Source organism: Sesamum indicum, linkage group LG5 (assembly GCF_026168435.1).
Source record: "Sesamum indicum cultivar Baizhima isolate 11 linkage group LG5, ASM2616843v1, whole genome shotgun sequence".
Taxonomy (NCBI): domain Eukaryota; kingdom Viridiplantae; phylum Streptophyta; class Magnoliopsida; order Lamiales; family Pedaliaceae; genus Sesamum; species Sesamum indicum.
Window position 1 is genome coordinate 17784072 of NC_142661.1, and position 27831 is coordinate 17811902.

The window sequence follows — 27831 nt, forward strand, 5'->3', positions numbered from 1 at the left end:
CGTCGTTGTTTCAAATTGTTTACAATTGAAGTCTTGAAAAATATTCTTTTTAATCAAATGTGTCGTATGTATATATGCATAATAAATTTTAATGATACGATAACTAAGACTAGCGGCCAAGACGACACTCTCAAATGCGTGTGCAAAGTAGGGGCGAGACGTACCATTTATTTGATACTTGATTTATATATATAATTATTGGCAATGATCTTATTTGTTCGTGTTTTCATTTTTAATTTTCAAAATAATAAATAAATTAAAAATATATTTATTTATACGTACTTTTATACTGAAATATATTAATTTGTCATCACGATTCAATATAAATAATACAAATATATTCTCAATTTCACAAAAAAAATTATACAAAATGAAAAATATTATAATTTTCTATTGAAAAGTGAAAATAAAAATATTAATAATAATAATAAGGCATGCAAGCAACTCCTATACAGTGAATTATTTTATTTTAAAAAATATAAAAGGACAAATTGCTATTTTTTATAAAAAATAATTTATTAATTTATAATATTATTTAAAATAAAATTGCATGAAATTCAATAATAATAATAATAAAGAAAGGGTGGGGATGCAGTTGGGTAAGATCAATCATGTTTTCCCGTCCCTAAAAGGCAAGACGCTTTTACATATTCATTACAACTCACACACGTGTATAGAAGCGTGAGAGCGATCTCTCAACCAAATGCGTCCTCAATTAATTATACACAAAATATCATGCCTAAAACTTTTTCCTTTTCCTTTCAAATAACCATCAGGGATTAAAATTTCGTTTCCAACACATTTTTAAAATTAATAAATATTTCAATAACGCTATAGAATAGTTGTAAAATTAAAAAATTAAAAAATAAACAAGAGAATATTACACTGCATTTAAGAAATTAGGGACTAAGATTTCGATTGTTTCAAGTGAAAGAAAATGAGAAATAAAACGGAGAGGGAAAGCAAAAAGGTAAAGGGGAGGGAAATAAGAATTATTTTTTTTAAATTATTTGGTATAATTGAAATGCGAGTAAATCTCAAATATTTCTCCTTGTTTTGTATGAGAAAAATAGATTAGAGATGAAAAGATTGATTTTTATAATTCTACTAATTAACCCTTTCTCTTTATTTTATATTATAAAATAAATAAATTAATATTATATGAAAATAAACTTTAATATATAAAAAATTTTAAAATCTTATTAGTGAAAATATTCATCAAACAAGAACCAAAATATTTTTATTAATAAAAATATTCATCAAATGAATATTGTACATTTATTTTAAATTATTTGATTTAAATAAAATAAACATTACACCAATGATCAACGCCGTAGTAGTTTTTTTCGGCAATTTGGTTATCTTTTTTAAAAAGTTATGTAGCCTTGTCATCAACGGGAGGAAAAAAGAATTGAAGGTAAATTATATTATGGATAATGGAGTAAATAAAAATAAAATATGTACTTTTTTATTTCTGGCCTTATACTTTAAATTGGACGGAAACGAAATTGGAGTTTGGAGGTGTTTCTTTTACATACAATTTTTACTTCCCTCCGACTATTCTCTCTAACTAAATACCAAATTTTCTTTTATACATTTATTTTTACTTTTAACTGAATAACTAATGAAGGTGTTTGGCCTAAAACTTAAAGTTATTATTAATTAATATGTACTTTTACTAACAATTTTGGACTGCAACTAAATCAATAATCCATGAATTTGAATCAATAATGTATTAATATCATATATTAAAGGGATAATTATACTCAATTTCTGTAAAATTTGGTATAATTACACTTAAATCTAATGTGATTTGAAAAATTATATTTAGTATCTCTGAGGTTTACTTTCGTCTTCCTCTGTTAGTCAAATTCACCTAAGTTACTGGTATTAACAAAATAAATTCATGTTTGTCGGCGATTGACTTATTATTGATTTATTGCATGTAAAAAAAAATTATGTCAAAGTACCCTTGTACATTTTCACACATTAATACATATGAGGAGTTATATCTTCAGCATTAAAAGGGTGAGTTAACCAAAAAAAAATTATTTGATTTGCAATAAATCAATATTAAGTCAATCAAGAGTAAATATCAAATTTCATCCATTTTTTTTTTTGTTTATATCGATAAATTCAATGAATCTTGACTAACATAATTACACCAAATTAACGTCGTGGAAATAGAGTGTAACTATATATATATCGCTATATTAAAACATATCACCTCAAGATATGATTATGGTGGTGATTAAGGTGGTTGGCACAAGCAAGTAGTTGTGAATTTAAGTTGAGAATCATTGAGAGGGTGGTGGTTTGGTTAATTACGATAGAGACCAAGAAAACGACAGTGATAGATGTTGTTCAAATAAGTGATCATGTTTAAGACTAAATTACAACCACTTCTTCTCAAATTTAGGATAATTATGAATACTTCTCATTGTTTGAAAAATTATAAATACTTTCCTGATATTTGATAAGATTATGTAATCCCTGATTAAATTAAAAACTTATAAAAAAAATCAAATAGATGAAAATTTTTTAAATTTATAAAAAAATTATCCACTTAGTCCATAAAAAAATTATGTATATTATTTTTTTTTTGTCTTTAGCTACGAATGAGGATATGACAAGACATATTGTCATATCATCTTGATTCGAGATAAGTCCAATCTCACTCTCCCGAAAAATAATATAAAACTTCTTTAAAAACAATACTCGTTAGATTTCTCGATACACATTTCAAAATCCTTCAACACTTAAACTCACAAAACCATTATTTGAGAAAGCTAACACTTACATAAATTAATTTCAAATGAACTTGGTATATGTATACGTTACCAATAATTTTTTCTCACTTCTCAGCAAGACCCTCACGATCAGCGGGGCAAATCCACACTAGATCAAATGGTAAAATGGGTTAAGACCAAAGGGTTCAACCCAATCCAACTAATTTTAGGTTGGGTTGGTTATATTTTAATACAGATTGATATTAGTTTGAGTTAAATAAAATTATATTTTTTAACGATTGAATATGGATCGATAATGGGTTGATAAAGGATTAATATGGGTCTTAATGGGTTCAATCAAAAAATTAAAATAATAAAAAAAACTAAAAGAATACACCATTTTCACTTTCCTCATATACACATACTCTCACATTTCTCTCCCTCTCTCACACACACAAATACACCCACAACTCCTTTTACTTCATATACACACACTCTCACATTTCTCTCAAACACACAACCCTCTTTCTCCACACACACATGCACAGACACATAGACACACACACAACACACACAAACAAAAAAGAAAAAGAAAATACTCTCACAACTCATCTTTCTTCATATATACACTCTCACATCTCTCTCTCTCACACACACACACACACACACACACACTACCCTTTTTTCTCTTACACACACATATGAAAGTTGTCACTCTATAGAAAATTTGGTTGCACGATTGGTGTTAATTGGAGATGAGCATTCAAAATGTTATAAATTATTTTGATAAAATATAGTATTTTATTGGATATTTAGTAAATCTTTTTACTTTATGGTTTAGCAAATGAATCTTAATATATATGGTCATTACACAAAAATGACATGTAATACAACATTAGTCGTATTACATTACAAGTAGTAATTATATTTTTTAATAGTTCAAATATTATCATTTTTTTTCTTTTAATTGTGTGAAATTTTAAAATTTTTATATTCAAATTAATAAAGTGGTTTATATTAACCCAACCCAACTTATTTGCAATTCATTTATTTAGATTCATTTTGAATCCAACCCATTTTAAACCCGACTTATTGAGACCCAACCCAAATTCAAAAAAGCCGGCCCATTTGCCACTGCTAGATCAAATTAAACCCAAATAATTATTTGGCAAGACCCAAACCCAAGTCCAAACACATGGGGCTCCATATACAAAATTAATGGACGTAGAAATTGGGAAATGGGAATATCTTGGACCCTGGATGTCAAACAATTTTCTTAAATGGGCTCTTTTGGACCTGTGGCCCAAGAAATAATTAAATGACAAAATTACCCTTTTTTGTCCCATAGTGGTTTAACTCCTTTAATCGTAAACTTTACGATTTTTTAAAAATAATTAAAACAAAAAAAACCTCAATATATTTAATTTTTTATTTTGCAAACTTTTTAAAAGGAATCTAAAATTAAAAAAAAAAATCGATACATTTAATTTCATACTCAAGTTTCTGTCACAAAAATAAATTGTAAGAACACGGAGTGGGAAAATTGTTATTTTCTCTTATTTTATGGTATTTTTTAAATTATAATTTAATGCACCAATTTTTTTATTTATTTTTGCAAACTTCAAAGGAAAGAAATCAAAATAAATTTAAGCAATAATTTTTTAAATAATCTTAACAAAATATTGACAATAAAATTAAGAAATTTATTTTGGATTATTAAAAAACACCACAAAATGAGAGAAAAATAGCAATTCTTTTCAACTTTTAATGAAAATTTTGTTATTAAAGAAAAAGTTAACGGAAGGACAAAAATAAAAAGTTAAAATTTTAATATAAAGACCAAAATCGTATTAATTATTATATCTGACGAACAAAAATGCATTTATGGGAATAATGAAGTAAATAAAAGGGAATAAGCAAAAAGAGGAGAAGAAGAAGAAATTGTTTTTTAATCTTCGCACCAAACACTCTCATCGTTTCAGAGAGTCCCTGTATTTAGATTTATTTTATTTTATTTTGTTAAAATATTTTCGGATTGAGCTGAGCGATCACCTCTTGGCATTTTCATGGCGTTGAGGTCGATTTATCGTGGCTTGAGGAAGAGTAATTTTCTGTCGCCGCTATGTAATTCGTGCGCGCATTTACACTCCCATGCCACCAGTTTCGGTTAGTCATCGTTTTTCTTTGGTTTACTGTTTTTGTTGCGTATTATGTGAGATGTTAATTTTGTAGGGTTTTTTTTTTTTTTTTTTTTCCAGTTAGATGTTTGATTATGTGAGGCCTTTTTTTACTAATTTATTTATTTTTGTTTACAGGATTTAAGGAAGTCAGGGAGGAGGAAAAGAGTCAACTGGTTGGCAATGTTTTCACGAGTGTCGCCTCGAGTTATGATGTAATGAATGATTTGATGAGTGGTGGTCTGCATAGATTATGGAAAGAAAGGTTTGATTTTCTTGTTTGATTAAGATTTGGATATTGGATGATGAGCTAAGTTATTATCTTTTTGTTAAAATGCTTCTGATGCTGAATTTCAGTTAATTTCGTTTTTCTGCCGCAATATTTGTAGATTGGTCTCCGAGTTGAATCCATTTCCAGGAATGAAGCATCTTGATGTGGCTGGTGGAACGGGTGAGCTATACGTATGGTAATAACTTTGTTGATGAGTATGTATGATTTTAGCTAGATTATTTGCACATGAATATGAAATTGTTAAGAGTTCAAGCTATTAGTGCGAGACAATATTGGATTGACATTGTTTTCTATTCTAAATTTCTAATTTTCTAAGTTAACTCTGCTTGTTGGAAAAGAAGGGATTTCTCTGCTAAATATATCTCTAGGTCTATTGCAGTGTCTTTAGGGTCCTAGAAGAGGGACTATGAAAATTTTTCATTTTCCTTGCGAGTTGTAAATGAATCCAGGATGGATGGCATGCTAACTATATGTATTTAGCTCAAGAGTACTCCAGTGCAACTTGTGTTGCGAGATGCATAGTCATTTTCATTCTGGACGTAATAGATGTTGAGCAAGGTTTATCTTTGTGTTTAATATCCAATAACCTGTTGAGCTATTAAGTATCCGCTTTCTTATAATAGAGGTGAAATGTTTTCTCTTATCATGCTTTGTTTTTTAGGGAGGAGAAAACTAGTTTCTCGCGATGTAGATCTAATCATGAATGTTAACCCTGTTTTGTTGTCATATTATGCACTTGGGTAAAGAGCTTTTCTCATTTTACAGGGGATGTGGCTTTCAGAATCCTCGAACATATTAATAGTGTTGGACATAGAGCAATGCGAGATACTGAGGATGATAATCTACTGGAAGAGACTAAAATTTTTGTCTGTGATATTAACCCTAATATGTTAAATGTGGGCAAAAAGAGAGCCCAAGAGAGAGGTCAGTCAATTCTCTGTTCATTGTACTCAACTTATAGAAAATCTAACCTAATTTCTCTGGCAATATTTCTCCAAAGCTGAAGCAAGTTTATTTCTTAATGGAGCATTGCTCTTGAATCCATTCAGGTCTTGGAGACAATAAATCTCTCGTTTGGGTTGAAGGAGATGCGGAAGCACTAAAATTTGAAGATGATTCAATGGATGGTTATACGATTGCATTCGGGATTAGGAATGTTACACATATAGAAAAAGCTCTTGCAGAAGCTCATAGGTGACCTTCTGATTCTATGTCTGGGTTCTTTTCTTTGCTTCATGATTTGGTATTCTCAGAGTGTCATAGTGATACTTCTAGGAATTTATTGATAAGAGTGGGTTTATTTTGCTGGTTTTGTTGACTTTTGATATTCGGTTTTGGGGATAAAGTCCAGGCTAATAGCAATTTTTAAGTAATAGCAAGTGCATCTTCCTGTTTTCTTATTATTGGTTGTTCTGTGACTAACCATTAAGTCTTCTTTATATATGGTTTGCCTCTTTAATTGTCCCTCTTACATCCTGTGGCTTCTCCTCTCTCTCTCTCTCTCTGTGGGGAATGATGCCATTGTAATCTAACCTTTCTCCGTTGTATTTGGAAGGGTACTTAAACGGGGAGGAAGATTTCTTTGCCTTGAACTGAGCCATGTGGAAAATCCAATCTTTAAACAGTTGTAAGTATTGCCAAAATACATTATCATAAGATTCTTCCATAGCTAAAGACACCATTTTAGCATGTTATCTTATATCGTCATAAGTGGGCAGTTATCCTGAAAATTTCCGCAGTTGCAAATTTATACTTAATGAGTACATAATTCAACATTTAAATTCATCCAGCATTTTGGCTTGTCATTCATGATTACGTTTTTATGTGGGGCAAGAGTATAGAGTCTTATCCATGGACATATTCCATGTTGTCCAGGTTGCAGTTAGTTGACTTGAATGCTCAATCTTATCTATTGTCATGTTTCTGCAAGAGTTTGATGGTTAAGGGAATCATTGCTGATATCAGTATTGTTAAAGCTAGATTTACATTGGTTGATTATGTAGACAGATTGTCTTCTGGTCAATTATATTTATTACGTTATGCCAATTTCATTTTCTGTTGCCTTTACTTCTGCATTTACTAGTGGAGAGAGGTAGGAAGAGACTGAAGAATGAATGACATATAAGATATGTTGGTATTGCTGTTTCACTATTTTTTTTATGTTGTGGCCCCAGATATTCCATTGTTCTCTGGTTTTGGTGCATCTTTTATTATCCTTTGATATCTGTAATATGTCAATTTCATTGTTCAGGTATGATTACTACTCATTCTCGATCATTCCAGCATTAGGGGAGCTGGTTGCTGGTGATCGTGAATCTTACCAGTATCTGGTTGAGAGTATTCGCCGTTTTCCCTCACAGGTACAGTGCATCTTGGCCATAATTTTTGTTCAGATTTATGAAAAGAATTTTGAATATCCTCTGGCAGTTCGACTGTCCTGCAAGTTTGCCTACTTTTTGGAGAAAATGAATGAAATGCATAAATCATCTATTGAGATTTTCTTTGCACGCACTTATTTTGGTGTCAATTCATGTTTCTCAAGTGGGTGTTTGTTAGAAGGGTTGTACTCCAATACAACTGATAACATTAATTAGCAAGGTGAAGCAGTTCATTTCTTGTGTTATAACTACATGCTTGATATGTGCTATATCTTGCTAGAAACGTCTTTGCATTCCAAGGGAGTATTCTAACAGGCATTTGTATTGCAGCCATCTCGATCATAAGGAACTGAAATTCTTTGCTTGATGAAACTTTCTCATTGCATAAATTGTTTTCCCGAATATTAATGGATTAATAAGAAATAATGATGCAAAGATATCACGAATTATCCAGAAAGTCAGGTTGGAAATTCATTTGAGGAATTGAAATTCTCTGCTTGATGAAACTTTCTCATTGCATAAATTGTTGTCTCGAATATTAATGGATTAATAAGAAATAATGATTGTGTGATATCATGAATTATCCAGAAAGTCTAGTTGGAAATCATTTGTTAAATCATGGATTTGAAATATTTTTGTACATGTCCCCTCTTTAGATTGTATATGTTTGGTGATTTGTAACATTTGTGTCTTGTAGCAGTATGCCATATTGTTCTTGAAACTTGAGTTGTCGGTACTGTGAGTTGGGAACAGTGTGGTTCTTTCTGTGTTTCCCCTTCTATCTCATTATACCTTTGGTCTGTCTCCACAAAATCAATATAGCTTATTGTGCTTGGCTTAGCAAAACTGTATTGCTTTAACTTAGGTTGGTCTCTAGGATAGGAGGGTGGTTGTTTTGTTCTGCTTTAAGCATTTAGCATTTACTCATTTGACTGGTTCAGAGCTTCTTATATAACTTTGGTGAGTACTTCAATGTGAATACCGTGCTTCGATAGTTTGTCATTCTTATGATATAATAAAGCCGCAGCTCCTCATATCATTGTGTAACTAGCCTTTGAACCTCCGCGACTTGATTATTTAGTAGAAAAAGCCTTGTGAGTTTGAGTACTTTTGCCTTTCACTTTTATGTTTTATGAGTTCATCTGGAACTGCAGGAGAAATTTGCTGCAATGATTGCGGAGGCAGGGTTTCAGAAGGTTGAGTATGAAAACCTTGTGGGAGGAGTAGTAGCTATCCATTCTGGGCTCAAGTTTTAGGAGTGGTGCATTCAGTCTGATCCATGTTTCCTGGTTCCTTCTTTTGACGCAAATGGCATTCAGAATTTTTGTAGAAACTCTAATGGAAACTTTGCGAAGGGGGTATCACTCCACGTAAATCGTGAATTTTGTCATAAGCATTTCCTGATAAGGATTTGGTGTCACTTGTACCCCTATTTGAGGGCCTCGCAATTTACTGTTAGTTGGTTCCCTTCTGCTTTTCCTTCTAATTAAGCTCGGTGCTTTTATAATGTGTTTACAATATAGGTGAAGATCCTTGTGGAAGATCAGAATCACACAAACTGTCATTTACTTCTTGTTGGATTGGCATTAGCGCTCCAGTGATAACTAAGAAGCGCAGGCACTGAAGTGAGGCCTCATAAAGGTCTGGTCTCCATTCAACTTGAAATCCTTTATCTGGAATGTCAATAAAGGATGAGCAAAAGGGTGACTTCCATAATTTATGAAAATAAGTCAAGGGAGTACGTTTGAATCTACAATTCTATAGTTAATAATTCAATCTCCCCCCCCCCCCCCAATAAAAAAAAATAAAATCAGAATGGCACCAGCCAACGGACCATATTTTTGTAATTTCGTGTTAAATTATCTTGCTCGTCAAGTTCTTAAAGATGGTGCGGAGAGAAAAGTAATATCTAACCAGTCAATTGTCTCAATTAATTGGGAATTGATTCGCAGTAACATGTTTACTTACAATTTTCAAGATCTTTAGTTATTTCTATGGTAACATGTTTACAAGCAATTTTGGTATGAAGGATTACAATGCATTTTGACAATTTTGGCAATGGAGAAAAACAAAACATCAACTCAGCCACTTTGTAATAGAGGAGGGAGAGAGATAGATGGATTGAATTTAGTTGGAAAGGCACTGTATCAGAGCATTCAATGCAATCGGTATGTGTGGATGAAAATATAGAGAAATGCGGTACATTATGAAAAACATTTTGATATTAGGAGACGTAATAATATTTTGCATAATGAATTGTATATTCGTTGACTTTCAATAATACATTTATTTGACAAGAAATTATCAATACATCAATATCAGCTACTAAAAGATATTTTCTTTATTTCGATTAAATTCAAATAATCGCTTTATATTATATTAGAATTAGATGAATTTGGTCAATTTAAATTTGACATAAAGTAAAAAAATTATTAATTAATTTCAGCCCTAATTTACTTTTGCGCTCTGTCAGCAATTGAGCATTGAACAAGATTCTCAGCGGACGGCGTGGGGTTTAAGAGCCGGTTCCCTTCTCAACCGGTCTAACCAAGACCACCGGCCGGCTTTTAAAACCTTTTGCACTGGTTGCCGCCAAACCCAACTCCTGCTCCGTCGCCATTCTTCTTTCACACCATGAGAACCCTAAAGCGACACAGTTCTCGGAGGTCCAAGGAGGATATCCCACGCGCAAAGTTGAGGAAGATAAAGAGAGGCGGTGTGTATAGACACCATGTGTATTGCATAATGTTGAAGCTTTTTTTTTTAGCTACTTTTCTCCCCTTTGCGTTTGTTGTTGTCTATAAACTGTTTGGTTTCTGAATTTATGGAGTAGGGTATAGTAGACCGAGTAAAGCAAGGAAAAGTGCAGAAAAGAAGCCTGTCAGATATGAGGAGGACTTTCCGGCGGAGATTGACGACTCAGGCAAGTTGAGAGTTCAAGTGTTTTTTAAGTGGAGAGTAATTTTTTTCTTTTTTTTTAATTGATGTAGTATTTTGTTGTTGTTTCCATTGAACTGTGACGGTTACTCTTTATGGATACAGAGGAGTTGTCTGAGGAGCAGGTGGATGGAGATTCTGAGTTGGAAGAAGCGGGAAAACTTTCATATAGAGAGCCTACAATGTATGATGATTTGTTGAAGAAGCTGGGGTCGCGCAATGTATCTGTTGCAAATGCTTTGAGGAGAAGGTAAAACTCAACTCTCTGGTTGAAGGTTTTCTTATTTCAGTCGCTATCTATTTGAATTAAATTGGTTAGGAACTTGTGATGAGGACTACATGCTGGAATTTGGGTTTCGGTGTTTATGTTCTAACATCTGTTTTTGTATGTCACTGCTGTTGTTTGGGCAAAGAGAAGGGTTTTTTTGGAAAACTAATTTCACTGTTTTCTAATTATTTCTCTCATTATTGTATTATGAAGTTTATGCTCCTCAAAATTCTTTTGAAAACAAACAGACCAAAAGCAATAATGCCTTTGTAATGATACTGGAGTCCAATGAAAAATGAGTCACATTAGAATTTTTAAGTAACTAATGGTGTTATGACATGAAATTTCGTTTTTCTTCATTTAGTAAATATTTTGGATCCTTTTAGTTATTATATATTTTTATTTGATGATTCTGTTCTGAGTAGGCAAAGAGAAGAACAAGGGGAAAGCGACTCAGATGAAGATGAAGATGAAGATAGTGATGCAGAATCTCTTAGTGAGTCGGAGGAAGAGGATGACGGTGAGAATGGTAATAATAGACCAAAAACTTCAGACTTCTCTATTATAATGCACGCACAAGCCAAACTCCTTGTTATGCTCTGGGTTTGGAGCTAAAAAATTTGAGGTTTTTTATTAATCTAGAAGAGACATTAATCTGACTATATCCATGTCTATGGTAAACAGAACTAGAGCAGTCTATGACTATAACTTGAAAAAATCCTAGTTGATGACTTCACCCTGTAAATACAGTGGCTTGTTCTTAGATGCTCTTTGGGTTAAAAGTGATGATTCTTGATTGCATTGACTATGAGGAATTTGGCAATATGATCTTGTCAGGTTGAATTTAAAAGTTGCGCCATTCTAGAATGCAAAGTTCACTTCAATCTACAATTATTGCATTAGCTTTAAAGGATTTCCAATTTTAAGGTGGAAAATAAATAGTCATCCCATAGACGGTATCTAAAAGATCAAATAATGTACTCATGTGTGGAAAACTATTAACAGTATATAGTGGAATAGTGATTTGGTGAGCCAAGCTTCTTCATTCTCTCTCTCGCTCTTGCTGCCCAGAGGAGTCCCAACTTTTTGTTAGCATCATGAATCTGGATACTGAACTTGAATTGAAATTGCTTAGGTTTTATATGTTTCATACACATTCACTTCTGGGACTTCCACGACTGGCATCTTCATAGTACCAGCCATAATGTACTTATGGACAATATGCGGATTTGGCTAGGTTGCTACATGTTGCATCATGGCAGACATTTTCTGAGTTTGCAATTGGAAGAGACTAGGCATGTAAATCACCCATTGTTAAATCGGTATTTAGTAGAAAGGCTACGTTTGGTAAGTCACTAGTTGTTGTATACGCCTAAGTAAAGGATGTTCAAGAGAAGTTATGAAGTTGTCAATGAGTATACGCATGACAGAATTTGTACAATAGTTTAATTAACCACAAATGTACACCGTCTCCTCAATAGCCTATCAGACAAGGCCATGCCGAAGCAATGACTAAGAATAGTCTGAACATATCGTGAAAGAGTTTGTAACTAGTCTTTAGGAAGTACTAATGTGTTATCGTATGCCATCCAGTACTCTAAGATGCTATCTCATGAATTGCTTCAATCATCACACTTGTGAAGAGAACAATACTCATTTCTTTTCTGTTTAAAAGTCTTGGAACTCTGAAGTTGAAATTACCTTAGCTGCTCTTTAGATCCATATATTTTTAAGTCGAGGATGAGGATAATTTTATTGTTCTAATGTTCATTGCTTTTTCCCTGAATTTAGGAAATGTAAGTCTGTCTCCTAGCAGTTACGCTGTTGGAAATGGCCCAAAAACTGGTGCGGAACAGAGTGAACATGTTGAATCAGATGATGATGAAGAACTGTCTGACACAGATGAAGAAAGTGACCCGAGAGTGAATGGTCAGCCATCTGTCATCATAAGGTCTTCTCATGTTGACTTGTTAGTAGTTCATACTTTGTTTGTGATATGCCATTCTGTGGAAGATTGAATATATATTATTAGATGGTGCGAAAGGTTTCTCTTGGAAAAGGTTGCATGAACTAGCACTTGGAAATTTGGTAACTAATAAGTATTTACTTGGAAATATAGCCTATTTTATTAAAAATTAAATGACCATTCTACCCGTGGATGTATTTATAATGTTTGTAATTGGGAGGAATACTTATGTTTATATAGTTGAAGGTGAGAATTGTTTTTTGGTGGGTTCTTCAATGTTTTGAGACAAAACTTGGTGGACTAATTAGGAAAAACTCTACATTTTTAAGAAGCTATGTCTTTTCTTTCTTTGATTATGTTCATGTTATTAGCATTCACATAATTATTATACTAACTGTTGGTTGGATGCCATCTTGCATATATTAAATAATCTTTCATGTATTAAAATATACTATAAATAAGAATAAAATATATAAACTAACAAATCACGAAAAAGAAGCAAACAAAAAATAGTAACCGGCTTGTCATATTTGTTTTAGGGGTATAATTGTCATATTTAAAAATTGGTGCAGTGTGTCACTGACCGCCGTTTGTGAGTATACAGAGCCTTTATATATATATATATATTAGTATAGATATGTTCTTGTTGGTGTATGTTACATTAATTATAATGTGATTTGCCTATGTAATGCTAAGAAGTGTCTTTGTAAAGTTAATATAGGGTGTGTTGATATTTCAAAATGGTGACAGCTTTGTAATATTTATATATTTAAAAAATGTGTAACATTTTTTATATAAAAAGTTATGAGGTAACCAAGAATTAGTTCTTGTTTTGATCGCCATATTAAGTACATTACTTGGAAAACAATCTCACAGGTCAGAAATAGCATGAAAGTTACCAAAATTATTAGGTTTATACCAATAATTTATACAACAGTTGTAAAAACCAATTTTTGGGATTCTTTGTTGTCCTAGAACGATCACAATTGTTTTCTTTTTCCATATTGTTTTCTTTAGATACTTTTCTTTTTTATATTTCTATTTTACAACATTAGAAGAAGTGCTTGACCTAAATAGTTTTATGTCGTAGTGCAAAAATGGTTATAACCTTACTCTATATCTATAGAATGATAAAAAACCACACAAACGGCTATGTTTTTCATCTCTAATTCCTATAATTCCATAATAGTATTTTGTGCCTTCTAATTATAATACATCACGTTTACAATTTTACAAGTTTTCAAATACTGAACGGTATTTTATTTAGTAATTTATAGGGACCCTTGGGTGAGGACAAAATTGAAAGTTGATGCCAACATTATCCATGTGAGTTCTATTGACAAGAATATAATTGTAAATGGAGCATTTTTGAAAAGGATCCAATCCAGGCGTAATTTTTGAAGTTTGAGGGGGTAAAGTGTAATTACACTACTTCAGAGGATGTCCAGGTTTAATGAACCCTCCTAATAAGTAGTGTATAGAGTTGCCTTATAAGGTCTATGGGGTGATTGGCGAAGTACAGGGCCTTGTTTTGTTATAGATCAGTATTATGAGTGTTAATTTATACATTTTTAGTGTTAAGTGTAGTCTATGCAAAGGAAGTTCACTAGTCTTCTAAGTGTGCTTGGTTGGCCTGAGTAACTTATTGAAACGAATATATACTGATTTAATCGGTATCATTCCTTTGTTTCAACTGATGAAAAACTTTACTTGTGGGTTTCTTCGTTGCAGTACCTTTCACAATCATTTGAGTCACAAACTAGCATCTGAAGAGGTTGACGATATTATGAAAAGGAAATGTAAGTACACATGGAAGATGCCTGCTCTCAAGTCGAATTGCAGTTGGAGAGGAACAGGAGCATGCTTTATCAAGGTTTCTTCTCATGTTCACTTTCTTTTCACCTTGCTTTCTCATGTGATCATTTAATCATCTGTAATTGCACATTCTCAATTCTATAGTTGTTTGATTGAAATTTTATCATCATAGTTATTTATTTCGATACCATTGAGGCATCAACTGTTCTATGCTGTGTCTGTAGGCTACCACTAAAGTTGCACATTGAACTCGTACGCCTTTCTTTTGCTGGAATCAGCAATGAAAAAGTGCCATTCAAATGGTTGTTGATGCTGTTCCGTGGATGTTCTTGTTGCAGTACTAGCTTTTCTTGTTGTATATGTTAGGGTTAATTACACTTAGGCCCCCTTTGAAAATGCGAAATTACACTTTCCCCCACATAAGTTTTGAAATTGCATTTACGCCCCTCCGCAAATTCTTCCTTTACCCCTGACACCCTGCCACTAGGGTATGGATGAAATATGCTAGCGCTAACAAAAAAAATTACAGAAATTAATTTTGCCTCTCATTTAAGATTTTCATGTATATTTTTGTACTTATAAAGGGATAAATGTAATATATATATATATGTGGAGTGATGATAACAACATTACAATTTTTCCCTTATAAGTATAACATTATTACATGAGAATGTTTAATGAGGGTAAACTTGAAATTTTAAGAATTCTTTTTTTTACTAACATTAGTATTTTTCATCCAACCTTAATGACTGACTGGGGTTGAGGTGTAAATAGTGAATTGGTGAATTTTTGGAGGGGGCCTAAGTGTAACTTCAGAACTTTTGGAAAGTATAATTTTGCATTTTGAGAGGGGATCTAAGTGTAATTAACCCTATTTATAATCAACTTATTTAGCTAATATTGTTCGGTCAAAATATTAAGATATCGTGTATCAAATTCCTCTCCTAAGTTAGTATTAATGAAATTGTATCTACAACATATTGTTGAATTATTTGAAAGGGGTTACAACTTGAAAGACATGAAATTTTGAATCCAAGCGACAAGTGTAAGTTCTGTTAGATGGATTAGTTGCAAAGAGAAAGAAAATCATATTCAGTTGAGTTGTCAGTTTCAGTGTCATAAAAATCATGCACAAGGTCTCAGATATCTTCTCTAAAGTTTATCATTTGGGGGGTGAATGAGCTCATATATGGGTAATGATCACCACCTAACTCTTATTAAACAGGGATCTGAAGAGGAATTAAAAATAGTTGATTAAACATAATATTTTGATGAGGTATTACATGGGTAGCCCTCTTGCAGATGATTACATACCTGTTGGTAGAAGCTGGGTGCAGGGCCGGGAAGTTATGAGAATGACAAAAGATATGTTGACAAGGCTGGTGGAGGAGCTCAATGACCCCATCAGCTTCCGTTGCCTTTATACATTGCACAACCTTGGTTAAATTGTTTAAGTAATCTCTAATGAAGTAGTGACTTCAGACAGAATTCCCATCTGTAGCTTGTTTCTTGGGCATTGATGTTTATCAGCCACCTGAAATTTGATCGTAGCACTCATTTTTCTCATTTTCCACGACTTCATAATATTGTTGATTGTTTTTGTCGAAATTTTAGAGGATCTGAGGCACTAAGTTTGGGATTGAATTATATGCCCCATCTTGTATTGTCTTTAAAGCCACTGTATACCTGCCATAACAAAGAGTTTTTACATGTAGGATTCAGACATGGATTCTAATTATGGCCTAAAGCCAAGGTTATACAAGCATTGGTTGGAAAGCTACAAGGCTACTGCAGGCAGTGAATTTCATCAATCTACACAGAGATTGTTTTTCTCTATTTGTAAGTAAATTAAATAAGCTGTCATTGAGCAGACATATGTCTTCCTACATAACTTTCATGTCTTGTATTGAAGATGTCTTCTGCTTGCTATGGCACACGATACTTATGGAGAACTAGTAGTGGTTACTGATTCACTGAACTGTATGGTATATTACATATGCCCTGTGTCAGGAGTTTACTGTTTCCATTGTGGTCATCTTGAGCTGCTTGAAAGACGTGCATAAGTTTCAGATTACAAGCACTCTTTAACTGGGTTGATTATGCCATTTAGCCCAGAACAGGTTTAGCACCATTGCAATTGGCTGAGAACTTAAGTGCCAAATTGTACCACATCTGCCCCTCCTTTACTTTACATTCCAGTAGAATGTTTAGATGGTGAATCCTTCTAATATTTGGAGAAAGTAAAGGAAAAGAAAAAAAGAGCATAACTCCCCAGTCAAATTTATAAGCTATCTCAATGTCTGTTTTGGTGCTTGAATAAAGCACTACCAGTAGTTATGGAGCTGTATTTTGTAAATATTTAGTCCCAGATATATTTGATGTTCTGAAATGTCTTATGAAAAGTCTTCCATTTTAATGTGAGAAGTTGTCACCTGATGTGTTGATTTGCTTTTTGTGTTTCAGATTACCACACAGCAGTACTGCTTTATTGTTTCTGAAGATGTACTGTTGGTCTGAATATTTCTCGCATTGTTGCTTTTCATCTTTTTAACCATTGTTTTATTTGTTACTGGGTTTGGGCAGGAAGAGAGTAGCTTTGAGAGGCTGAAAAATTCCTTTGACGATCCTTGCATATATACTTGTATTTGATTGTTTACTTTCTGTTCTTAGGAATATTGATTTATGTGGTAACTGTGGATGGATTTTAATGCCAAACTGATTCGTGGTTTACCTTTTTAGGCAACAGCTATTATGATGTAATGCACCATAACAAGAAGCCGTTTTACCTCAAAGGAACGGAAGAAGATTCAAGTATCATGGATTCTTACCTCATGCATTCCGTATGTACATGACCCTTTAGTTTTTATGAGTATGTGCAAGTTTTCAACCAGCAGATATATAATCATCACCTAATGGGCATTGTTTAGTTCGCCTTGTAGCTATAAATTTCTGAGCTGCCATCAGCTTGTATGAATTAAATGAGGTGATTATTTTCTGCAGTTAAATCATATCTTCAGAAGTAGAGATCTTATTGGAAAAAATGAAAGGAAATTGGCTAAAGATCAAGAGAGTGTGGAGGGAATAAGTGTTGAAGGTGATGCCTATCTTGATCGTGGATTCACCCGTCCCAAGGTACGTTCTTGTTCTTTCACTGGCTTTAACGGTGTAGTTATAAAATATAAGTATCCTTTGAATAGCTGTGTAAATCAGCTTTATTACATTTTTTTATAATTCTACTTTGATCTGCTGTCTATGACTGAGCAGACCAGTCATTAACTAATTGGTATCCTGAAAATGCAGAGCCTAATTGCTAGGTGATTTTCCTCTTGCTTGATCATTATAGGAATTGGGTCCCTCTGCCTTTGCTCTACGGAAGATATAAACAGTTTGCATACATCATTCTCGAATCGACATGCTCTATTTGATTTTGTTGTATTTATGGATCACTGTGATGTCATGGCAGAAAGCTTATTTGGGGGTTTCGCTGCATGATTACTTGTAGAAAATGATTTACTTGGGAGATAAAATTTCTCATCGACTTTGTTGTAATGTGTTTGGGCTTGGTCTATAGCAGCAGCTCTTCTAAGTTGATGCAATTTTGCATGTTGAAAAAGATAATATGTAACAATCCTTTAACTGTATACCGGATTTGTTGAATTGTTTCTTGTGATAAAGTCTTTATACATCTTTCTCACGATATACATCTTTATACATGGAAATAGATGTCAATAACTTGGTTTAATAATGGTGTTTCAGATACTATGGAGCTCTCATTGGTCTCCAGTGGCGATATTTTGCTTGCTTGTATGTTGCCACAATATGTGTTTGTTTGTTTGTTTGTCTTTTTAGGGTTGGGGGGGGGGGGGGGAGGGACTAGGAATAAGAGATGATGAGTTTCTTTATGTGTACTTGGTAAGAAAAAGTTTAGTTGAGTTGTATATGATGAGGATAAAATTCTATTATATTATTATAACCATTTTTATTACCAGTAACGCATTTCCACCGGGAGATGTTAAGGTATAGGCCTTCTATTAACACAGGTAATAGCTTATGAGATAAATTTGTTTAGAAGTATGGATGACTATGATTACTTTAGGGATCTTGTCAGAAATAAAAAGAATTGTTGCATATAAGTTCTGAATAATCAACTTTGCTGATCTTTTTGGAACATTCCTCTAATGCTGGACTTTTGATGAGTTCTCCAAAACACGTGATACAAATGGAGAGTACTAACCTTCTCTAAAGTTTTAAGCCGCATTTTGCGTCATTCAGACTGATACTGCTTGAATGACAGGTAGAAGAATAGTTAATGCGTACATCATCTAGACACAATACATAAACACAAATATCAACTAAAAGCGGGAAAAAACAAAGACCTATTGGATATCGTACATACATCCTTTTACAATGTGTTGCACATGGCCAACCCTGTGATGTGTGCTCATGCCTATCTGCTGCTTGTCTGGCCATGTCTCCCATCCATTCCATTACTTTTGTGGTCTTCCCGATACTCTTCTCTATGTGACATGTGCATGTCCGGTATCATTGTGGCATTGGATTCACCTTGCTGATTTCTTGCTTTTGTTCAGGTTCTGATCCTTTTGCCACTAGCAGGCATTGCACGTAGGGTTGTCAAGAGATTAATCCAGTTGACTCCTTCCAAGCATAAGGTAACTATAATTCTCTTATATTATGCTTTGAGTAGCTAAGGAGGCATAAAATGCCACAGAACTCTCCCGCTAACCTTAAACTTTCATGTGAAAGATCTTTTTTGCTAGAAATCAAGTGAAGAAAATTAAAAAAAAAATAGTAGGTTTGTGTCCAAAAGCTAGGAATGATATATAATCAGCTGTAAAACCATTAATATGATGTTCAGCTTATACTTGGACCAGAAAAATGTTTTGTGGGTATTTATCTGAACACACATCGAATTTGAGATATTTGGTGACTGAGAAGTTTTAAATCTTGAGCCTTTTTTTGCCTTATTATATTGTACAGTATTGCGTATCCTATAGAACATAATGGGACTTAGTTGAAGCTACTGTTAAACAATTTAGGCTTCTTTGATTACTTAATGTGTTTATAAGACTCAGAGCACTAGGAGTCAAAAGTAATGTTGGAATTCGTATGGTGATGATACATAATGTAATTATATTTAACGGTATTTCTGATTCAAATTATGCACTCCTCTTTATAAGATGGCCTTTCTGCACCTGCATTTTCTTGTCTGTTTACCCCCATAATTTCTTCTTCCTCAAATATACAGTCTGTCACGCTATTATACTCAAATTATGGTGCACGAGAATGTGCTCACTTTTCACTCTATAAGACTTTATTGCTTGAGGATTACTTTTGCTCTTTTCTTGCAAATATATCTGTTTGACTGTAATGCGCTGGATGATAGTATAATTTTTCCTCCTTATAGATATCTCTTTGTTTTAAACAGGCTAATGTGGAAAATTTGGAGCGCTTCTATGAAGAGTTTGGTTCTGGAAGAACTGAGAGCAGAGATGAAGACGATGACTCAGAAATCCCTAAACCCAAGAAGTCTGCAAAACCTCCCGATTTCCAAGCATTGCTTGGTAGGGATAATGATAATGATCACTTTGTGATAGGCGTAAAGTTCACCAATAAGTAAGACACCTGGCATTAATATAGCTCAATGAAATGAACTTTCTTGTAGTGTCTTTTAGTTGATTCTTTATATCATAATACGCCCTGGCCTGTAGTTATAGAAGTCTGCAATGATCCTCACAGACAAAGATTCATATACTTCTTTCCTTGGAAGCCTAAGGAATTTAGCATCGTACATGGTTGGTCATTGCAGAAGCTTAACATACATGCTCCATGTGATGATAAATATCTTAAGTTTATTGCGTGGTAAAGCTTCACTACTTCTGTTGGAAGAAAAATGTCAAAGATTTTTTTGTCTCTAATAGGTAAAGCTTTTAGGTAATGTTGGCATTGAATATGTATGTGAGCCAGGTTGACCCGATAGACATGGTTCGACTGTGACCATCTCTTAAGAAAGTTCCATGGGCTTTTCTTGGAGCAAATAAGACTTTACCAGTACATGAGGGCACTTGTTGATGACATTAGTTAATAAATGTTTTTACTCTCTATTAGCGTAAGCTTTTGAATGAGATGGTCATCCATTTACTAATATTTATTGTGAGAAGGCACTGTGTAATTTGCAGTCTTTCTTGAATTACATAATCTGCAGAAAGTTTTGAATAACAGCACTGAAATTATTTGTGCCCTTCAACTGATGTTTATGGTAACAAATAATGTGCACATGTCTGCTAGGTCAAATCCTTTGGTAGCTACTTTCAGCTCTTTTTCTAATCATTATTAGGGGAGCAAAATCCATTCAATGTTGGAGTAATATGAAGATTTTAACTTCAAATACTTTCTTTATGTTCAAAATTTTCAATCCAAACATGATTTCGGTGCTTTGAGCAACTTGAAGTGGTATACATCTATGTCTACTCTTGTTACTATCCACAAACTGGGTTTCTATCTCATAAAGGTAATATTTGGGAATGGACTGCTGTTTACTGAAAGTGAGTTGTTGATGTGCCCTGCATCAATTCCTATTGTCATATTTTATTGCATATGTTGTTCCTCAGTCAACAAATGAATGGATAATTGATACTGTAGTACCCAAACTAATCTTTGACCTATTACACTGATTCTTTGACAATTTTGATATTGTATGACTTTTAAATCTTTATGTTTCGTCTTTTGTTTAATACTACTGAAATACATTTTCAATAATCTGACTAAATTGTTCACTACTGCATTGAGAAGTTAATACAATTGACTTTTAACAACAGTAAGTGGATATTTAGGAGCTGAGGTAGTATCTATTACCTCTGAATTTCTTATCTCTTTGCAGGGGTATAAAGTTGTACGGGGATTTCTATACGTCGGACATGATTGTTGCTTCTCCTCTGGGCTTGATCACTGTAAACCTTTCTCTACCATGAACTTTTCACTGTAGATGGTTACTTTTTAAATTCATTTAGAGCTGTGCTTTAGATTTTGTTGCAAAATAGTTCATGCATGTTATATGTTGTAGATGCTTAATCATGTTTGTTTCTGTGAGAAGTTGGCGAAAATTATCTCATATCTTCTTGTTTCGTACATTAATTATATACTGCTTTTTACTTGTCTTTCTGCATTTCTTTATTGAATATTTTTTCCTGCAATATAGCAGCAATAGGCATGATTGATCTGAGCTTCTCTAATATTCCACTGCAGAAAATTGGGGAGGCGGAAGTTGAAAAAGAAAAAGATGTTGATTATCTTTCTTCCATAGAAGTGAGCATATCAATTTGAGTTATCCCGGATGCTAGTATGATGTTGTTAATAATTTCGATCTTATCATATACTAATTAGCTAGAAAAATTTGTGTAACAGGTCTTAATCATTGACCACGCCGATATCATGCTAATGCAGGTTTGTAAGTTTCTGTGCGAGTGAGGTCTTTAATCATATTGTTTTTGTATCACTGATAATTCTATATTTGCTCTATTTCTTCCTGTGAAATCCTCCAGAATTGGTCCCATGTGAATACTGTTGTTGAGCAGTTGAATAGATTACCATCTAAGCAACATGGAACTGATATTATGCGCATCAGGCCATGGTATGTTTCTGTGCTGCTCCTCTGGTCATATGTTTTTCCGTGGCTGCAATTTCTTCATGTTTCAAACAACATATCTTAGAAGAGAAGTATAATTTTGGGTATCCTCCATCATTCTTTACTGAATTCAAATATCATTAGTACCCTGTGTTATCTAACGCATTAATTGATTAGACCCACTTTAATGCATTTGATGCAATGATATCTTGCCAAAACTAGAGGTGATAAAAGATGAATTACGATAAGTTGTTTAGCATGTCAAGTTGTTTGATTCTTCCTTCGGTGGCAATAATTAGAATTTTTGCAAAAATTAAACATCTTCATTTTCAGGTACCTAGATGGACAAGCGCGTTTCTATCGGCAAACAATAATTTTAGGTTCTCATATAAGTCCAGGTAATAAAATTTAGAGTACTTATTTTATTCTTTGCAAGTAGTGATGTTACAAAGATGGGTGCAACTGTGAGTTAAATGGCATAGGAAGATAGAAGCATGATTGTTTAGCCCAGCTGGTTTCTTAATTCAATAATAACCAGTAGCATTCTGATTTGTATCTTGCTGTTATCTTTCTTTTTCTCATCTACTTTTCCCGTCATTCCTCTTTGAACAGTTAGCCTTGGGCATATTTTAATTTTAACATGAGTGGTAGCTCTGTCGATATGCCTCTTTGATTTGCTCCTTTTACATGATGTAATGTCAGGTCTGGCATCTTTGTTAACATCCACTTTCCGGTTTTGCAGAAATCAATGCCTTGTTTAATCAGCATTGCCTCAATTATCGTGGAAAGGTTTGTCATGTCCTGGATATACTAGTTCAAAGCATGCTGCATGCTCCTAAATTTGTCTGAACATTGTTTATATGCTCTTTGTTCCCCTTGCTGGGGTTGGATTATCTTTGGATTGGATATCCAGTATCCCTCCTGTGATACCCATATTTGGTTGACCACATTGGGAGTTTAGCTTACTGGTTATTAGTTTCAATGTGAAATGGAAACCCTCTCAAGGAACCTTTGAAGGCCAAAGTTGGGGTGTGGGTTTCCCTTGGGTGTATGCGAGGCTTATTGCTTGATTTGCCTACACGGGATTTTTCTAGGTATTTTTCTACTAGTTGGAACTCTAGAGTTAAATTTCTGGCGTCAACAGAAACTTGTTCCGCATGTAAATGGAGTTTGTTATATTGACAATACTTACCCTTGTGCGAACAAGGTTTTGGTAATAGAAGCAATTATTACAAACTCTTTCCATCTCTTTGTTTGATAATAGAATCCATTATCACGAAGTTCTGTTTTGCAGGTCAAATTGGAGTGCAAGTATAAAGGTGTTCTTCCAAAAATATTAATTCAAGCAAGACAGGTGAGTGTAGTCCATGGCCATTGCTATTAGATACTGTAAGAAGTTGGGATCTTGCAATAAGTGAAATCTCCGAGGCAAATGACCTCATCTCTGGGTTCACGTATATCAATCAGGAATTTCTTGTATTCACTATTTAAGTTTCTTGACCGGATTTCATGTGAGCGAAGATTAATATTCATAGTTTCTTTTCTTCAGATTACCAGACAAAAATCATGATTATCTTTGATTAAGTTTACTGTTTGTGTCGGGCTGAGCTTGCAAGTTCTATTTATGTCCTTTCAAATTGACATTATCTGAGATTACATATATGCATGTATGCATGCCTATGTGTGTTTATGTGCATGTGCATACATAATATTACTAGAAATCTCTTAACTTTAAAATGGTAAAACAAGGCCTTCCAGTTAATTAATTCCTGTTCTTACAGTTCACATTATTAACCTGCAGATTTATGAGCGCTTTGATACGGAATCAATAGCAGAAGCTGATGATGCTCGTCTTAATTACTTTTGCAAAAAGGTTTGTCAAGATATTAATTTTATGGTTCAGTCATGTACTGTTGAATATAAAAGATATTCCTGATAAATTAATGGAACCAAGTCTGATGACTTTCAGCACTAGTGTTTTGGGCAATTGACCTAAATGATTTTAGTATGTTTTGGAATTGATAAAATTAGTTTCTTTTGTGGCTTTATTTTCAAAGAATAGTATTACCTGAACAATTTAAGTGATAATCAAACAGTAAGATGCTTGTGCTTGAATGAGCGAACACGTTGGTATGATGTTCTGATTATATCAATCAAAAGAAGTGAAACCGAGGCATACTGTTGGCTTTTTGTGATATTTGTCAATATTACTGCTAAATGGATTATTATCTTTTTGATCAATTTTGTTGACTTGTCGAGAGAAATGAATATTATTAGCATTGTTAAAGAGGAGAAAATGAAGTAAATCTTGATTGATATCAGGTAAGAATAGGCAGGAAACTGCAGTTACAAATAGCAAAATGGAGGATAAACGAAGAGCAGAAACACTTGAACCAAACATTTTCTGAAAGAGTGGCAAAGCACTCTCATAATTATCTGTATATAGCTAAAGTTAGAAGGCTCACTATTTCAGGAATAGAGTCCAACATTTCAACTCATAGGGGTTTTTTTTTTGGTTATTTTGATATTTAGTTGACTTCGTAACACATGGACAGAAGTGGTTGTTGATTCTGAGATTTTTCGTGGTTCATTTATTTAATAAAGGCTTTTGTTGTGTTCATCAACTTAAGGTTTCATGATTATGCTTGAGAATCTTCAAACTAGGATAAGTAGTATGGTGTAGCAACTTCAGTTGCTGCGTATATTTTGTGCTGTACATCCTCTTACTCAACATCATTTTAATGGATGGCCAAATTTTGATAAGATATTATTTTGCAGGTATTCCCCAAGATAAAAGATTCCATCCAGGTAATATGGGGCTGAATGCATAAATTTTCTTGTGCTGCAATTAATCATCCACAATGCAGTGACTCTTTCTATGTTACTCTTTCCTGCGCAGAATGGGGTAATGATATTTATTAGTTCTTACTTTGAGTTTGTACGAGTTAGGAACTATTTGAAGTCACAAGCTGCCTCCTTCTGCTTGTTTGGAGAGTAAGAAATATCATTTCTATTTTTTATTTCTTTTGCAGCTTTTGCTAAATTGTTTTGTGTTTTTTCTCCAATCAGTGTTTCGATTATTATCTGCTGGCATTCTTGAAAAATTATTCATTTTTTATCTTTGAATTAGGTATATAAAGCGAAATGATATATCTCATGTGCGGGGTCAGTTTTTCAGAGGAGAAAAGAAAATTATGCTTTACACTGAGCGAGCCCATTTCTACTACAGATACAAGGTTCTCATTTTCCTGTTTACTCTTAACTTTTTTATTAGTAGGTTTCTGTATTACTTTCATCACTCATTTTTTCCTCATATTTAAAGATTTCACAAGTTTTTCTGTACATGCGTTAAAGTTTGTGAATTTAAATGAATGGTGGACAATTTCCAGCTGTGCTGCACATTTATATAAAATCCTTCTGAGAAGCCTCTTTAGCAACCATATCATATCCTATGATCTTGTGAGGCTACGGCTAATGAGAGAAGAGAAAACCTGTATAAAAGTGTTAGTTTTGAGGGGTCTGGTTATCATCATATCTTTCTGGAAGCTTCATACTCTGCGCATCACAATCTATTCACACTAAGCAATTTCTTGCATGACACTGGATCTCTCGCCCTTTTTCTTGAGTTCATGGTTATTGATGTTTTGAAAAGAAAACAGTTGAAGTGTTTTTACCTCAAATCAGTATATTTAGTTCAAATTGTAAATTTGCACATATAATATTCTGGAAACTAGTAAGGATTCAGTCTTTTTGGACAGATTTGGCTCTGACCGTGGGACTTTGCTTAATTTAAGATGCATGGATTTTATTTAGTAGTTTGCCCTGAGACATTGATTCTTTTTTTGTTGTCATAGTTAAATATTGAAACTACTATTGAGCCTTCAGATGAGCATCCATGTATTTGGATATTCAGTTATTACAATTCAGACTATTAATCAGGTTGATTACTTGGTTTGAGATGTTAATATATGTGCATTAGGATAATATATGTTTTTTAGATAGCGTTTTACTAAATGTCCATCCATCAAACACTGACTAGGTCTTTGAGAAAGTGAATGTACTGACCTAAAATCTTTTCTCGTCTTCATACTTGATTTGTTTTCTTACTCCTTTTCTCCCCTTTTCGAATAGATTCGTGGTGTAAAGAATTTAATAATCTATTCCCTGCCAGAGAGAAAAGAATTTTATCCAGAGGTAAAGCATCTTTTATAGATTATTTATTTATTTCATTTTTTCTCTAACAATTAATAGCTGTCTTCTTTTTCTTTTACTTATTATGCAGATTGTTAACTTGCTAGAAGAGTCTGGCAGCATGAATTGCACGGTCTTATTTTCTCGTTTGGATCATCTTCGGGTATCAGCCTCCCTCTCAATACTTATAAACATGTGTGGCAGACCAATAATCTTTGAAATCAACAAGTTTTAGAGACAGAGCGATATCTTCCTTGTTCTTTCTATATTTAGATTCTTTCCGGTTTATCAAACCTTTGCTTCAGTTTAGAAAGGTGAGAAGACCATCTGTAAGATCCATATTGCCACAACCTGTTCATCATTTCTATATTCAAAATTTACCTAGAAATGCCAGTAAATGACGCATGGGATGATCCAGTCACAATTGTGAGGGTGATAGGCAAATGCTCATTTTACATCGGAAAACTGTGGTAGTATTGCCGAAAATTTAGATATTGCAACCAACTAGTTGTGTTAATGACGAAGTGCTTGTGTTAGAATAGCCGTAACTGAGATTTGTCATATTGCAATGTAAGCGACTCTTGCATAAATTTCGGCAGAGCACAATGCAGTTGGATGTTAGGATTACTACATCACCAAATTAAGATATTTGAGGCCCTAGATATCTTTTTCAACTTGCCTTTAGATCAACATTTTTCCTACCTTTTTCTTTTGGTTCTGCCATGCTATTGCATGCTTTTCTAATTCAAAGTCTCTGTCTTGGGTGATTTTCATGACTTAATTCAACGAACCTAGTATTAACCAAGTCTTGTTTTCTGATATGTAGCTTGAAAGAATAGTTGGTTCGACTGCTGCCAAAAGGATGGTGGACTCAGAGAAAGGTGTCTTTGTCTTTGCTTAGAAACTTTTCCAAGCTGCATAAGTTGACGGAGCGTAGCACTAGAAGGGAATCAACTACATATCAATGTGAAAAGCTGCATGTCAACCTTAGCTTGGAGATCTTATGTACCACAACTATGATTCAAGGGAAAATGGAACGAGTTTCAGAATCCCTGGCTTACATCTCACCAACAGAATCCCGAAAGACTTAATCTGAGCTTATTTCCCTCCCTTCTGGAGTGTTCCAGAAAGGTGTTTCCTTATAACTTCTTAGCAGACTTGAACTTTCAACTTGGAAAATATGTACAATATTGAGGTGCGGCTTCTAACTTGTTTAGAAATATTTTGCTAAAGAAGCATATATTCCTTACAAATTTAAGTTGTTACAGGGAATCTGTAAGAATCACATATACACAGCTTATTTAAGTTAATAGTTCAAATGTTAGTCCAATACAATTGTGTCAGTCTTCAACTTTCATTATGGAGTAGTAGAATTCACTTTAGTTTGCCTGGTTATTAGTGATGATACCATATCTGCGATATTCCTCTAGATATAA

At 33.5% G+C, this 27831-nt stretch overlaps 2 protein-coding genes across 2 annotated transcripts; both read left to right on the forward strand.

The window, feature by feature from the left end:
* Nucleotides 1–4622: 4622 nt before the first annotated feature.
* Nucleotides 4623–9043, forward strand: LOC105161641 (S-adenosyl-L-methionine-dependent methyltransferases superfamily protein). The gene is made up of 8 exons (XM_011079390.3): nucleotides 4623–4895; nucleotides 5045–5171; nucleotides 5296–5357; nucleotides 5964–6122; nucleotides 6248–6392; nucleotides 6754–6825; nucleotides 7450–7558; nucleotides 8731–9043. Exons 1-8 carry the CDS (start codon nucleotides 4796–4798, stop codon nucleotides 8830–8832), a joined length of 876 nt encoding a protein of 291 aa, XP_011077692.1. The 5' UTR covers nucleotides 4623–4795; the 3' UTR covers nucleotides 8833–9043.
* Nucleotides 9044–9076: 33 nt separating this feature from the next.
* Nucleotides 9077–27730, forward strand: NOF1 (U3 small nucleolar RNA-associated protein). The gene is made up of 26 exons (XM_020693905.2): nucleotides 9077–9217; nucleotides 10050–10292; nucleotides 10410–10499; nucleotides 10619–10763; nucleotides 11207–11310; nucleotides 12573–12732; nucleotides 14479–14620; nucleotides 16278–16401; nucleotides 17302–17402; nucleotides 17563–17694; nucleotides 19152–19232; nucleotides 20009–20196; nucleotides 21461–21530; nucleotides 21826–21885; nucleotides 21985–22023; nucleotides 22122–22210; nucleotides 22538–22602; nucleotides 22947–22993; nucleotides 23499–23558; nucleotides 24006–24077; nucleotides 24983–25012; nucleotides 25104–25198; nucleotides 25335–25440; nucleotides 26336–26398; nucleotides 26487–26558; nucleotides 27222–27730. The coding sequence occupies exons 2-26, from the start codon at nucleotides 10211–10213 to the stop codon at nucleotides 27294–27296; spliced, it is 2292 nt and encodes a 763-aa protein (XP_020549564.1). The 5' UTR covers nucleotides 9077–9217; nucleotides 10050–10210; the 3' UTR covers nucleotides 27297–27730.
* The last annotated feature ends 101 nt before the right edge of the window (nucleotides 27731–27831 follow it).

Excerpts from the sequence above, each read along its gene's own strand:
- LOC105161641 (XM_011079390.3), top strand. The coding sequence starts at position 4,796 with ATGGCGTTGAGGTCGATTTATCGTGGCTTGAGGAAGAGTAATTTTCTG. Across the intron at positions 6,123-6,247 it reads AAAGAGAGCCCAAGAGAGAG|GTCTTGGAGACAATAAATCT; the intron begins GTCAGTCAATTC and ends GAATCCATTCAG. Across the intron at positions 6,826-7,449 it reads AATCCAATCTTTAAACAGTT|GTATGATTACTACTCATTCT; the intron begins GTAAGTATTGCC and ends TTCATTGTTCAG.
- NOF1 (XM_020693905.2), top strand. The coding sequence starts at position 10,211 with ATGAGAACCCTAAAGCGACACAGTTCTCGGAGGTCCAAGGAGGATATC. Across the intron at positions 25,199-25,334 it reads TCCTTCTGCTTGTTTGGAGA|GTATATAAAGCGAAATGATA; the intron begins GTAAGAAATATC and ends TCTTTGAATTAG. Across the intron at positions 26,559-27,221 it reads CTCGTTTGGATCATCTTCGG|CTTGAAAGAATAGTTGGTTC; the intron begins GTATCAGCCTCC and ends TCTGATATGTAG.